The sequence below is a fragment of the Schistocerca gregaria genome, chromosome 4 (genome assembly GCF_023897955.1).
Source record: "Schistocerca gregaria isolate iqSchGreg1 chromosome 4, iqSchGreg1.2, whole genome shotgun sequence".
NCBI lineage: Eukaryota > Metazoa > Arthropoda > Insecta > Orthoptera > Acrididae > Schistocerca > Schistocerca gregaria.
This window is the reverse complement of record NC_064923.1, coordinates 36,650,403-36,664,842: the sequence shown is the minus strand read 5'-3', so window position 1 is coordinate 36,664,842 and position 14,440 is coordinate 36,650,403. Positions and strand designations below refer to the sequence as shown.

Sequence of the window (14,440 nt, the reverse complement as noted above, 5' to 3'; positions counted from 1 at the left end):
CATCCATTCTTCTATCCATCTCGACCTTCTCCCCATCCAAGGACATCCACATGTGCAGCACCTACACAACAGCTCGATAGTGCAGGCCAGTATTAGTCCAACACAACACAACATGCCTGTCATTCAGGGTAGCCTAGTCATATGGGACTGGGAAACCGTCTCCTGCCCATAATGTGCAGGCTGCCCTTCATAGGAGGTTGATAAGGCACGCTGATACAACTCCCACACAGCACACTAGTCATGCAGGGATATCTTATACAGTAGGGGTGGAAGAAACACGTTTTTGAATTTTCTATTAGAGCTACAGGTTTATAATCCTCGCAATGCTGATAGTCTTCAAGGTTTCAGTTTCTGTGCCAAATTTGGCTGAGATCTATCAGAGGATTGGGAGGAGATCCTAGACATACATGCATACATAAATACGTAATCTGCCTTTCGCACATGGCTTCACCTGCATATGCATTCGACAGATATATTGAAAACACCTCCTCCTCCATCTGTATGTCCAACTGTTTGCATCCCCGTCCCCAGTCTCTCTCTCTCTCTCTTCATCTCCTCCTCGTCTCGTTGTCTATTTCCTCCAACTGCTCTTTCTGGCCATATCTTCCTCCCTCCTCACTCTGAATATATCCTCCTCCTCCTCCTCCTCCTCCTCCTCTCTCTATCCATCTCTGCCTCGTCCTCTTCCTTTCTCACCAACCCACTACCCCTCTATACCTTCCACCTGCCTCACACATCCCTCTCCTCCCCTCTCTCAGGCCATTTTCTCCTCCCTCTTGCTGTGTCCACCCCATTCACAAAACACCAGTCACGTAGGGCAGACTAAATGTTGAGGCCCGGAATAACTATTTTGTGCCCCTGACATGTAGGCTGCCCTGCAAAGGAGGCCAGAAACAAATGGTTCAAATGGCTCTGAGCACCATGGGACTCAACATCTGAGGTCAGCAGTCCCCTAGAACTTAGAATTACTTAAACCTAACTAACCTAAAGACGTCACACACATCCATGCCCGAGGCAGGCTTCAAACCTGCGACTGTAGCGGTCACGCGGTTCCAGACAGAAGCGCCTAGAACCGCACAGCCACACCGGCTGGCATGCCAGAAACATATATGACTTCTGTATCCTTCCATCGGCAACATTAGATTCACTTGAGACCACTGCATTGCTGATGCAGCACCTGTCAATAATAACAAAAGCAGAGAAGGTAGCAGAAGATAGTTTTCTGTAAAGATAGCGCAAAATCAGAGAGGACGGCAACTTCCTTTGATAATCCACTAAAAGACGGACAGCCACTAGAACACGAGTGGACACAACCGAATGTGAGCCGGACAAGAGTGAATGTCATTTTCTCACACGTGCTAGCACTTACGACAGAGTGAGTTCTCGTGTTTGGTGCAGTGCAGAGGTGACTCACGTGCAGGAAAGTCTGCCTGGAGAGCGTGTAGAGGCTGCCGACGGTGATGTGCAGCGGCCGGCCGGCTCGCAGCGCCAGGATGCGCAGAGTCTGCCGGAAGCGGCGCCCCCCGTCCGGCCAGCGGCTGCTGTACGCCGAGAAGGGCAGCCGCTCGCTCTGCAACATGACACGTCACGAGACCACTGTGCGGCTCACGCACTACGTGTCTGCACTACAAGCCAAAACGGCAGCAGTTGTCCGTTACTTTGCCCTGATTCACTCAGAGCTGGCTCGTGGTTTCCATACCGGGGGCAGCCTACCAGCGTGGCCAAATCTAGAGTGGCAGAGACTCTTAAGGGGGGTCAAACTGGCCGACTTAGAGCAGGAGAGGCACGACAGGACATTTTAATTTCCACTGTCTATACTTTTACAAAAAATTCGTAAAACTTTGTCAGCATGATTAGAAAGGGTTCAGGATTCACGCTCATAGCAGTAGAAGTTCAAAAATATAAGAAAATATTTGTTTTTACTTGTGAAATGTCATCAGTTTTTCACTTACTATTGGCTACATTCGTCGCTATAGGTACACTTTTCTTCATAAGTAAGGGAGATTCTTCGATGAATTTTGCACAGCGTGCAAACCATACTTACAGGTGTATGAAACTCTAGAATTTTTCAAATCTATTAAAAACTATGCTAAAAATTGAGGTAATTAACCATAAAATTTGAGTTTTTTCTAAACATGAAGTTTAAAATGTAACAGCTCAATCATTTTTTCATTAATTAAATAAATTCTAGAGTTTCATACACCTGTAACTATGGTTTGTATGCTGTTTAAAATTCATCGAAGAATCTCTCTTACTTGTGAAGAAAAGTGTACCTATAGCAACAAATGCAGCCAATAGTAAGTGAAAAAATGATTAAATTTCGCACGCAAAAGAAATTTATTTTGTTGTACTTTTGAACTTACATTGCTATGAGTTTGAATCCTGAATCCTTCCTGGTCGTGTTGACAAAGTTTTATGAATTTATTTGTAAAAGTAGAGACAGTGAAAATCAAAATGTCATGTGGTGCCTCTCCTGCTCCAAGTCTTCCCCTTTGACGTCCTACCCCCCCCCCCCCCCCCTTAACGGTTTTCCTTCCCTTTTTTTTTTTTTGTTCTCTTCAATTACGTATCAGTATACGTGCTTTTGGCAATTCTCTCCAGTACACACTTTGTAAAAACCGTTAAAACGCACCTCAGCATACAGAAATAAACTTGCAAATAACAACAAACTTGATCAAGTAAAAGGCGTTAGCAAGCTAGGAATGTGTTACAAGTTCGTTAGCCCCAAAAGCCAATGTCTTTTTAGATCGTATAATTTTTGAGCCACATCTTTGTAAACTACTGAAACAACTAAGGAACGGAGCAAGTTGGTCGAAACTTCCGCAACTTGATTGTTTTAATAGTTTACAATGAGCCGGCCGCGGTGGCCGAGCGGTTCTAGGCGCTTCAGTCCGGAACCTCGCGCCCGCTACGGTCGCAGGTTCGAATCCTGCCTCGGGCATGGATGTGAGTGATGTCCTTAGGTTAGTTAGCTTTAAGTAGTTCTACGTTCTAGGGGATTGATGACTTCAGATGTTAAGTCCCATAGTGCTCAGAGCCGTTTGAACCATTTTCGTTTACAATAAGGTGGCCCAATACCCTGAATTATTTAATCAAAAAAGGACGTACTAGCCACTAAAAATAATGACGCACGTTTCACACGCTGAATTCATCTAATCGTTCGCGTAGCTCTCACTAGTTGATGTTACTTACGTTCCCGTATTTTATTGTAGTCTAGCGAGATATTTATATGTTTAGCATGTCTTTGTAACAACGGATAGCGCATTAGCAAATGCCAGGAAAACAACAGTATCGTTAACATTACGAAAGCATTAGTACTAGAGACCGATTAATGAAGCCTCGAAGCATTACGCGCTGATATAAGACAGGGATTCGAGAGGGAAGGTTCCCTCTCGTTGCAACCAGTGGAACGTGAAAATCAAATGTTGGTTGGTGTGACTTCCTAAGGTTCAACTACTATATCAGTCTAGAAGCCCTCAAGCGCTGTTCTCGGTAGAAACCACGCCACCCACCCCGCTCCAAATCCGTGATAATTGGCATTTCAAGGTGCAGGGTAATGACTTGCTACTAACTGCCTGAGAAACGTCACTCGAAATTTACAGTTCTGCAAGAGTTGACTGTCTTTATCTAACCCAATGTGGGGCGGGGGGGGGGGGGGGTGCTTCATGGGGGAGATTATGAATATTAAGTGCAACAAGAGTTTGTAAGGTGTCAGGCAAATCCAACACCTTCCATGAAAACCCTGACATGATAAGCAAATCCAGTAGTATGTCACATAGCTCCGAATAAATCGTGACATTAAATTAACCAAAGTAATACGAGTAACGAGTGAGCTTACGGAATACCACAGACTAACACAAGAATGCCTAAATGCATGTCATACCTTCCCACTGTGAGACAGACGCAGTTCCGAGGGGAGAAACGAGAACAGAAGCCGAGAGCAGAACCGTGTTAAGCTAGAAGGCCCTACGATAAGGGACGGACTGGACACCCTCGTCGCCAGCCTACCGCTAAGACCACACGTTTTAGCGTGAGACTTTTTCGCGTCTCTGTTAGGTCAAGGACCACCCCCCAGCCCATGTTAAAAGCTAGAGCCCTCCAGAAAAACAGTATAGATCTTACCATAACACAAAAAGGGCCACACCAGCTGCAGATTTAGCGTGAGACTTTTTTGCGTCTCTGTTACAACGAAAAGTATAACGTTTCTCATTGGATAGACAGAATTTTTGTAGGCTGAGTTTACGGTTAACATTGAGACTCTGATTGGTCAGATAAAAACACAGCCAAATAGTTTTTTTAAGCCAACTTCGGTAAATTGTAGTAAGGAGAAGTTAGGAGAAGTGAGTTAGTTCCGAGACGGCGAGCTGGATGGCTGCTGCGCCGAACACCGACAAGGTAATGAACGCACGCGATGCCGCATTTTTGAGCGCATAAGAGTTCACTCAGAACTGCAGAACTCTCATCTGTTACATCCCCTTTTTGCGTAATACTAGTGTTGATCGTAAATTAAAGCTCATGGTGTTCACATTTGCCACTTGAAGTAAAAATCTGAAACGCGATGATTCCTCTGTTATATAATTATTGAGAAGCCACATCAGCCACTGTAATTCACGACAAGTTAGATAAGTAATTAACGATAATTGAGGGTCACTTAGACCATTTTGATAGTTTTTCTCTTTTGTGAAACTTATTTTAAACCTAGATTATAGATGTGATATGGCATAGGTCATCCTTCGATCCATTGCAGAACTTGGAAACCCATTCAGGGAATATTCGTTCACATTTTTGTTGAACACAGTTGGATTTTACCATCCTGTATTAAAACATCTCCTTTTATCAATAGTGCAATTTATAAACAATTTTTTGTGAGTAGAATAAAATTTCCAATGTTAAACTTAGCTGCTTTTTCGACGTTATTTTACCAGCTAACTAAAAATAGGAAAGCCTTGAACCCCTTCCACTAAATTCTGCATATCATGTGTGGTCTGGCATCTCCTTGCCAGCAACAGGTCCCAGGTTCAAACTAGTCAATTCCCAAAAAACTCGCTCAGAGCGTCGTTGCGCGAAAGTGGTAGGGAGACACGATACAGAACAAACAGACACCACCATGAATGTTTAGAAGTTATTTACTACGATAGAATGAATTTTGAACATTGGCTACATGTGGCAACGTTAACAACATAAAATGGTAGACAAATAAACAACTGAATAGCAGTTTGTGACAACTTTACACCAATATCGCTGGCATGGCCGACACAAGGATCGGGAGGAAAAGCTAATGATCTCACAAGATATTTACTTGTAATTGCGGAATGCCTAGTGATTGTCGTAAGGTTAATGGAAGTAACTCATACTAAGGAAAAGCACCACATCTGTGTCTGAAGTTGAAAGCAAATTGTTCATAAGTGACAAAATGTAGGATTTTAGAGGGAAGCTTGAGATAATCAGAACATGTACAAATGGCACTAATTTCGCTATGCCTTTTCTCGTGGCTCCCACCGTACTCTCAGTATAGCGTTTGCACGTGATGGATCAATTCGCTGCAGAATAGATTAGTGGTGGATCCAACGGCCCTCACCAGCAGCTGAGTCCAAATTAGGTCACAAAGTCTCCCAGTCCCCAATGCATCTGCTCGGAAGGGTCAATGGCAACTCTCAGCGTCAAAGTCGGACTTTCCTATCTGATTTCCAACCAAATCTGAAATGAGAGGAAACCTCGTTATGCCACATTTTCCATCTCTCACATTATATGATTGGCTCAGATGTGGATCTTTGAAGTGACTATCGATCGAACTGCTCATTGCAGAAATTCGTTTCCTTCCTCTGATTGATTGTCCAATGGCTTGTATCCAACCATCTTCCGATGAAAAAAAGTACATCACTCTCTCTCTCTCTCTTTCTTCAAGCAATGAGCGTTCTGCCTCTTCATCATCATGTGCCTCTTCCTAGCTCAGAGTTTGTTTACGTTAGCCAATACTGGCAGGTTTCACATTAAATAAACATTGTTTTTTCAGCAAAATCAGAACATTCAGCGGTCTCCCACACTTTCGAAGGTCCAGAACCGAATGTCTCCTATCCGTCACTGAGATGTTTACCGTTAGTTTTCTGTGTTTTTCTGCGGAAATGTGCAGCTTTCGCCATCCTGTGTACAAAGGTGCATTCCAGCTAAAGAAGGTGGAGTCCTCACTCCATTTACTGATCATAAAATATTTTCGCCAGGTGTTTCTTTATAGGGGATGTTAGCTGCGTTTCTGTAAATGGCCCAACTTCCTGTGGCGTCTCTGCACAGCAACAGAATCTGTCTGCTGGCCAATGACCCCTTGGAACCCCTGGTGACCTTTCCAAGCACTCTTCCATTGGGGGAGACTCTCTTATGGCTTTGTCTGGTGTGCGCCCCTGATCATCACTTCATGGTGCTTCCAATATTTCCCATTGCTACATTGCACACAAGTATGAATGAAAAGTAAGAGAACAGCGAGACTGCATCAGTTATCTACTGGCAACCACTAGTACTGTCATTTATCAGTTTTATAGACGTAAATTAAGTATTTCGATTAAATGGGAGTTACATTACCGATTATGATGTGTGGTGAGACTGTTTCCGAACAACTGTCCTTGGGTAACAATGAAATCGACAGAAAGTGTAAAATGGCTAAACAGGGACGGATAGAGAACAAATGTAGGGATGTAGAGGCATATATGTACCTACAGCATAATTAGAGAGACCTTTGGAGAAAATAAAACCACTTGTATGAATATTAAGAGTACAGATGGAAACCCAGTTCTAAGCAAAGAAGGGAAAGCAGAAAGGTACATCGAGTATATAGAGGGTCTATGCAATGGTAATGTACTTGAGGACAATATTATGGAAATGGAAGAGAATGTAGATGAAACGGGAGATATGATACTGCGTGAAGAGTTTGAGAGAGCACTGAAAGACCTAAGTCGAAACAAGGCCCCAGGAGTAGACAACATTCCATTATAACTACTGATAGCCTTGGGAGAGACAACTCTGACAAAACTCTACCATCTGGTGAGTAAGATGGGCGAAATAACCTCAAACTTCAAAAAGAATATAATAATTCCAATCCCAAAGCAGGTGTTGGCAGATGTGATAATTACCGAGCTATTAGTTTAATAAGTCACGGCTGCACACGAATTCTTTACAGACGAATGGAAAAACTGATAGAAGCCGACCTCGGGGAAGATCAGTTTGGATTCTGTAGAAATGTTGGAAGACGTGAGGCAATACTGACCCTTCGAATCATCTTAGAAGACAGATTAAGGAAAGGCAAACCTACGTTTCTAGCATTCGTAGATTAGAGAAAACTTTTGACAATGTTGAGTGGAATACTATCTTTCAGATTCTGAAGATGGCAGGGGTCAAATACAGGAAACGAAAGACTATTTACACTTTATACAGAAACCCGATGGCAGTTATAAGAGTTGAGGGGCATGAAAGGGAAGCAGTGATTGGGAAGGGAGTGAGACAGGGCTGTAGCCTATCCCCGATGTTATTCAATCTGTATATTGAGCAAGCAGTAGGGGAAACAAAAGAAATATTTGGAGCAGGAATTAAAATCCATGGAGAAGAAACAAAAACTTTGAGGTTTGCCAATGACATTGTAATACTGTCAGAGACAGCAGAGGACCTGAAAGAGCAGTTGAATGGAATGAAGAGTGTCTTGAAAGGAGGATATAAGATGAATAACAACAAAAGCAAAACGAGGATAATTGAATGTAATCGAATTAAGTCGGGTGATGCTGAGGGAATTAGATTAGGAAATGAGACACTAAAAGTAGTATTTGAGTTTTGCTATTTGGGGAGCAAAATAACTGATGAGGATATAAAATGTAGATGGGCAATGGCAAGGAAAGCTTTTCTGAAGAAGAGAAATTTGTTAACATTGAGTATAGATTTAAGTGTCACGAAGTCGTTTATGAAAGTATTTGTATGGAGTGTAGCCATGTATGGAAGTGAAACATGGACGATAAATAGTTTAGACAAGAGGAGAATAGAAGCTTTCCAAATGCGGTGCTACAGTAGAGTGCTGAATATTAGATGGGTAGAAGACATAATTGATGAGGAGGTATTGAATAGAACTGGGGAGAAGAGAAATTTGTGGCACAACGTGACTAGAAGGAGGGATCGGTTGGTCGGACATGCTCTGAGGCATCAAGGGATCACCAATTTAGTATTGGAGGGCAGCGTGGAGGGTAAAAAGTGTAGAGGGAGACCAAGAGATGAATACACTAAGCAGATTCAGAAGGATGTAGGTTGCAGTACATACTGGGAGATGAAGAAACTTGCACAGGATAGAGTAGCATGGATGGCTGCATCAAACTAGTCTCTGGACTGAAGAGCACAACAACAACAACAACAACAACAACATGAATGACTTGCTCCAACCGGGAAAGTAAGGGCACAAGCAGAAAAATGCTCCTATCAGATCACAGAAAAGGCAAATACATTTATTAAAAGACTAAACGAAAAGTATGGTACTTGCTGCCTTATTCTACCTTTGTCAACACCTTTAAAGGCTGTTCCCAAGAAATCTGGTATGCGAACATTATCGAGTTTTTGATGATGTGGGAGAAGTAGACAGTGACAGTGGGAACGTGACGGAAAGTAATAAACAGTGGAAGATAATAGTCGGTAGTTGTAGTACGGAAAGAGTTAAGGATACAGTGACAATAAGAGAGAAAGAGAGGGACGCAGTGGCTGTTGAACATGTTTGACAGTGACAGAACAGCGCTAACATATTTGACAGTAACAGAACAGTGCTACAAAAAGAGTGAAGAAGACCCCAGCAGTGGAAGAGGAGCAAAGAGAAGGAGAGTGTAGAAGTGGGTGATAGCTACTGATAATGAGAGACAGAGTCTGTGGCAAGGACAGCGAGGAAGACAGAAACAGTGACACTGAGAAGAGGCACTAGCAGTGGAAAGGAGTGAGTGAGGTAGTAGGTGTGAGAGGGAGCAAGAGGGAGACAGCGGTAGTGAGAGGAGCGAGCTGTAGCTGTACAGAACAAAGGAGGCTGTGGTTGTGGATGTTAGGGAGACAGAAAGAGAAAATAACAATGAGTTGTGCTGAATGAACGTGGATAGTGGTAGCAGATGGGTATGAGCGAGTGTGTGTGTGTGTGTATAAAGGGTGAGTCGCAAGTGAGAAAAAATATTTTGTACATAATGACACAGCTCGAGCAACAATTTCATAAAAGTGATAATTTTGAAGCGAACTTTTGAGTGTTCCAGTGTACGTGCATAATACTGCAAGGCTGCACAACTTGTTGCAGATATTGGAGAGAGCGTTCTCCATACTCGATGTGGCACGAGGCTGTACACTCCGTCAGCAGTGCGTCGCTCTCGAGGTCTTATTGGACTGCTCGCACTCTGCATCGCGACACAGTTTCTCCGGTATCTTCCCAGTACCGGTTGGCACAAATCAGGACTTCGTTGTGTGACACGGTACATTTGAAGTAGAGTAACACCTCGCAATGTAGGCATTGTTCAGTCTGTCGTCAAATGGTCAACTAGCTTCTTTGTTTTGTCAATCCAGGATGGGAAACAGTAACGACTGTTGCATCTTTGATTACTTATGAGGCGTATTTTTAGAGAAGTACTTAATTTATAGGAAACAAACACAGAGTAGTTTTAAACCAATTACTTTACACCATTTACATTAAAATTTGGGCACTTGTCATAGCAACCAATCAATTTCTGAATTTCATTCTTATAAAAATATGTTGCCTGATTTGTCAACCACAGCCGGAAAGCCATTTTTACTTTGTAGTCTCTGGGGGTTCAAGCGTTCTGTGACAGATTCTTAGTGAACAAATCTTAAAATGTTAATAAAAGTTAATAAACTCATACAATAAGAAAAAAATCGTAAAGAATCTGTTTCTTTGAGGTTATGAATCATCTTGCTTTATCGAATCTAAAATGATGACAGCTAGACAATCACTTTCTATTTCATCACGAGCGGTTGTACAGCCACCTCTGAACACTAAAATCCATATTGACAGCTTTGCTGCCCGTACGTCACATACGACAGGATTTGTAACAAACTAAGGGCAGGTCCGGCTCGTAGCTGAGCGAACCAAAAGTTATATTTTTCAGTAATTAGCAGAAGGTGAAGTCGGCGGTGCTGAAGCCGCAGTGGGCTCCTGGCCCGACTGCCAATAATGTGCCGGTGAGAAGGCTGTTGCAAGAGGCTTTCTGCGGAGAGAGAGAGAGAGAGAGAGAGAGACGGGAAACATTTTGCGGCGTTGCCAGTGTGACCTCGGAGTCTGCCGCACGCCTGATGCCCCAACCGCTACCTAACCTGATAACTGGCAAAGCAGGCGTAAACGTCACACTGGTAAAATTTATTTACTTGCAAAACTACCTCTGTCACTTCTTAATGTAATAACAGTTATCACCACAACACCTAAACTAAAATGAAAACCAATGCTAAAGGTTCTACGTGCTCCCTGAAGCATGAGCTTCAGACTTGCATGGCAGAATAATGCTACTGGCCTGAGAACAAAGTGATACACTGCTCCTTGCTGTTGCACATCGCCCCGCCACCTGCATTCTTACATACACTCCATCATGCCTGGGTGAGTTTGGAGAGTCGATCATCCCAGCCGCATTTTGTACACTGGGCAAGACGCCTCGTTCTGAATTTCATAGCAGGCTGAGTACACCTGGGTCCATCCTGGAAAGTCTAAAATGAGGAAAAATCCTCATTTCTATTTGGAAGTGAACCTCTACCTTGAGGGATGAAGCCTAATACTCTACTAAAGAAACCACCATGGCCACTCAATAACAAATGGCAGAGTTTAAATTATTATGAAGTATTTCGAAAATGGTGCACTTTCTAGTAGCTCTCGTCTTTTTACCTACTTGATCCTCTGCTGCCTTCACTATTTCATCTCTTAAAGCTACCCATTCTTCTTCTACCTTATTTCTTGCCCACATTCTTGTCAATCGTTCCCTAATGCTCTCCCTGAATCTCTCTACAACCTCTGGTTCCTTCAGTTTATCCAGGTCCCATCTCCATAAATTCCCACCATTTTGCAGTTTCTATTGTTTTATTCTACAGTTCATAACCAATAGATTGTGGTCACAGTCCACATCTGCCACTGGAAATGTCTTACAGTTTAAAACATGCTTCCTGAATCTCTGTCTTACCATTATATAAATCTATCTGAGACCTTCCAGTATCTCCAGGCTTCTTCCATGTATACAACCTTCTTTTACGTTTCTTGAACCAAGTGTTTGCTATGATTAAGTTATACTCTGTGCAAAATTCTACCAGGCGGCTTCCTCTTTCGTTCCTTAATCACATTCCATATTCACCTACTACGTTACCTTCTCTTCCTTTTCTTCTTGTCCAGTCAGCCATGACTATTAAATTTTTGTCTCCCTTCAGTAGCTGAGTAATTTCTTTTATCTCAACATATATTTCATCAATCTCTTCATCATCTGCGGAGCTAGTTGGCATATAAACTTGTACTACTGTGGTAGGCGTGGGCTTCGTATCTATCAATGCCACAATAATTCGTTCACTATGCTGTTTGTAGTAGCTTACCAACATTCCTATTTTGTTATTCATTATTAAGCCTACCCCTGCGTTACCCATATTAGATTGCGTATTTATAACCCTGTATTCACATGACCAGAAGTCTTGTTCCGCCTGCCACCGAACTTCACTAATTCCCAATATATCCAACTTTAGCCTGTCCCTTTCCCTTTCTAAATTTTCTAACCTAACTGCCCGATTAAGGGATCTGACATTCCACGGTCCGATCCGTAGAACGCCAGTTTCCTTTCTCCTGATAACGACGCCCTCTTCAGTAGTCCCCGCCCGGAGATCCGAATGGGGGACTATTTTACCTCGGGAATATCTTACCCAAGAGGACGCCATCATCATTTAACCATGCAGTAAAGCAGCATGCCCTCGGGAAATATTACGGCTGTAGTTTCCCCTTGCTTTCAGCCGTTCGCAGTACCAGCACAGCAAGGCCGTTCTGGTTAGGCCAGATAATCATCCAGACTGTTGCTCCTATAACTATTGATAAGGCTTCTGCCCCTCTTCAGGAACCACACGTTTGTCTGGCCTCTCAACAGATGCCCCTCCGTTGTGGTTGCACCTACGGTACGGCTATCTGTATCGCTGAGGCACGCAAGCCTCCCCATCAAAGGCAAGGTCCTTGGTTCATTCGGGAGATGTCATTCATATGAAAAGAAATTTATGGATCAGCAAAATTTTTATGTTTTATTTACTTGAAATTGATATAATGCAAAACTGTATGGGTTTACGCCTCTGATCTGATTTTATGTGCACATAATTTTTACATGTGCTTGGTACTACAACAACATGGGGTTCCCAGAACACTTCTGATGATAACGGAGACACTTTAGAGCATATTTCTCCGTGCTATGTCATTTCATAAACTACCTCTCCGCCTCACACTTGATTTTACGTGCGTATTTTACATCCAGAAATACGGTAATTTTGAACCTCTGTAGCTGGAAAAAGGAAAAAGATGCAAAAAAAAAAAAAATTCAAGATTGTTCGAGGTCAGTATCGTGGGAATATATCGTAAAAATTACAATCACTTGATGTGCACAGCACCCTTGGGGCCGCGGCTCGGTTTTGGCACTCAAAAACCAGGTTTTTCGGGTTTTCTCAGGATCTGCCCATAAACTAAATGCTGCCTTCATTATCCCCTTAGACGCATCGTAAACCACACGTAATACAAAAGGAACCAACCCATTTGCTCCATTCGCCTAAGCTGGAGGAGGTGTGTAACATTCAAAATTTGAAGGTTTCTTGATATTACTGCATCCAGTCGCCTTTTGGGGCAATTATTTCGAAAAACATTTATTCATCACAGTCGCAGTGCCCCTCGACCATAATGGATAAAAGTTTTATCCAAAATTTGACCTTCTGATGTAAAACAGTTACAGTAAGACGATCGTTCTACTGGGTATAGAGATAGCCGATGGCTATCCAAAAAATTGGACCCTATCTTTCTATCACAAGCAGAGCCCCAGGTATGAGCCCCAAAAAAATCCCGTACTTACACGCGGCGTTGTATGTCATATTAGGTAGCGCTTGCTGTCGCATGTGTGCCGATGAACATATAGTACCTGCTTAGAGTTTACTCAGCAAACCACAGAACCATTATGATAGATCACAACATAATTGGGTCACATACAGGAGGATTATATAAAGAAATCCATCAGTGCGCAAATGGTTTTCAACACGGGGCTACAAGAAGCGAATATTCATACACGTCAAAAATCATGTCTCAGACAAACATTTTTAGAAACAATAAGACATGAAACATGAAATAGGCAGTCTGCATTTCGCAGCCGTAATCGGAGATTGTGGAGTCCTACTTCATCTGTGCCGAGTTCGAGGCTTGTGCTCGCATGGACCATCTGCCCGCCAAACCTGTTACGGACTGGACGCTGTGCAGCGTAAGAGTGTTTCGGCATCACGGTGGCAGCAGCTCAGAAATACCGTTTAATCGTCACTTGACGTGGTACAGCATTGCTTCTGAAGTACGCGGAACAAAATGTCTGTAAATTTAGATCCAGTAAACACAGGCGCCAAATTCCTGGAGCAGCAATTACCATCACGAGCAATTATGGTTTGGTATACACAAACGTACCAGACTACTTATAACAGCTTCTACGCCCACTCCTGCCTTCCCTTATAAATCACAGCGGTGGTTGCACACAGCTCACTCACCTGCTCTATCAGGTTGTTGCCGTACCAGCAGTACAGCAGGTTCTCGAACAGGTAGCTCTCCAGGGTCATGCCGAACTTCGCCAGCGTGCTCAAGTCGCTCTTCCGCTGGAACAGCCGGGCCGCCGCTGCGTTTCAGAGTTACGGGACTACTTACTATAGTATCATAGGTATAATGTAGGTCCATTCGAGGTATTACTTACCGTTGTAAGTACGAATGCATACACGCAGATCAGAAGCATGTTGAAAACAAACTGCACGAAGATGGAGATTCCCATTACTTCCTGTAGTGTGTTAACGCATCTGTAAAGTTATATGGGAAATGTCTACTCATGAACTGTCCTCGACATTAAGCAGAAAAATGTAAAACAATTATTAAACTAACCTAACATATAAATATAGTATTTTATCAGTCTTTTTTCTACCTGCGACTCAGCCTATGAAACTGTTTTCCTGGATGTGTATTCTGTGTAAATAGCAATTTCAGTTACAATATGCTTTTCTATTTTTTATTCAAAGACGTTAAAGCTGGCTGAGGATAGAAAAGCGGACAAATGCGATAATGAGACGCGATCTGAGGGTTGCGTGCTAACTCAGTTATGTTCGTAGAAGATAATAATAATTTCATGTTACTCAGTGGCCTGGCCCAAGTCACCACTTCCGTGACCTGGGTGCAACTAACAAAATTGCTCTGAGCACT

At 42.9% G+C, this 14,440-nt stretch overlaps 1 protein-coding gene across 1 annotated transcript in view; it reads right to left on the bottom strand.

The window, feature by feature from the left end:
• The window catches only part of LOC126266736 (uncharacterized), an 88,120-nt gene that overhangs the window by 49,803 nt on the left and 23,877 nt on the right, over positions 1–14,440 (bottom strand). The window contains exons 5-6 of the mRNA XM_049971222.1: positions 13,944–14,024; positions 13,744–13,848 (exon numbers count right to left, since the gene is read on the bottom strand). Coding sequence (XP_049827179.1) covers positions 13,744–13,848; positions 13,944–14,024 — 186 coding nt within the window. The remainder of the gene's footprint in view (positions 1–13,743; positions 13,849–13,943; positions 14,025–14,440) is intronic.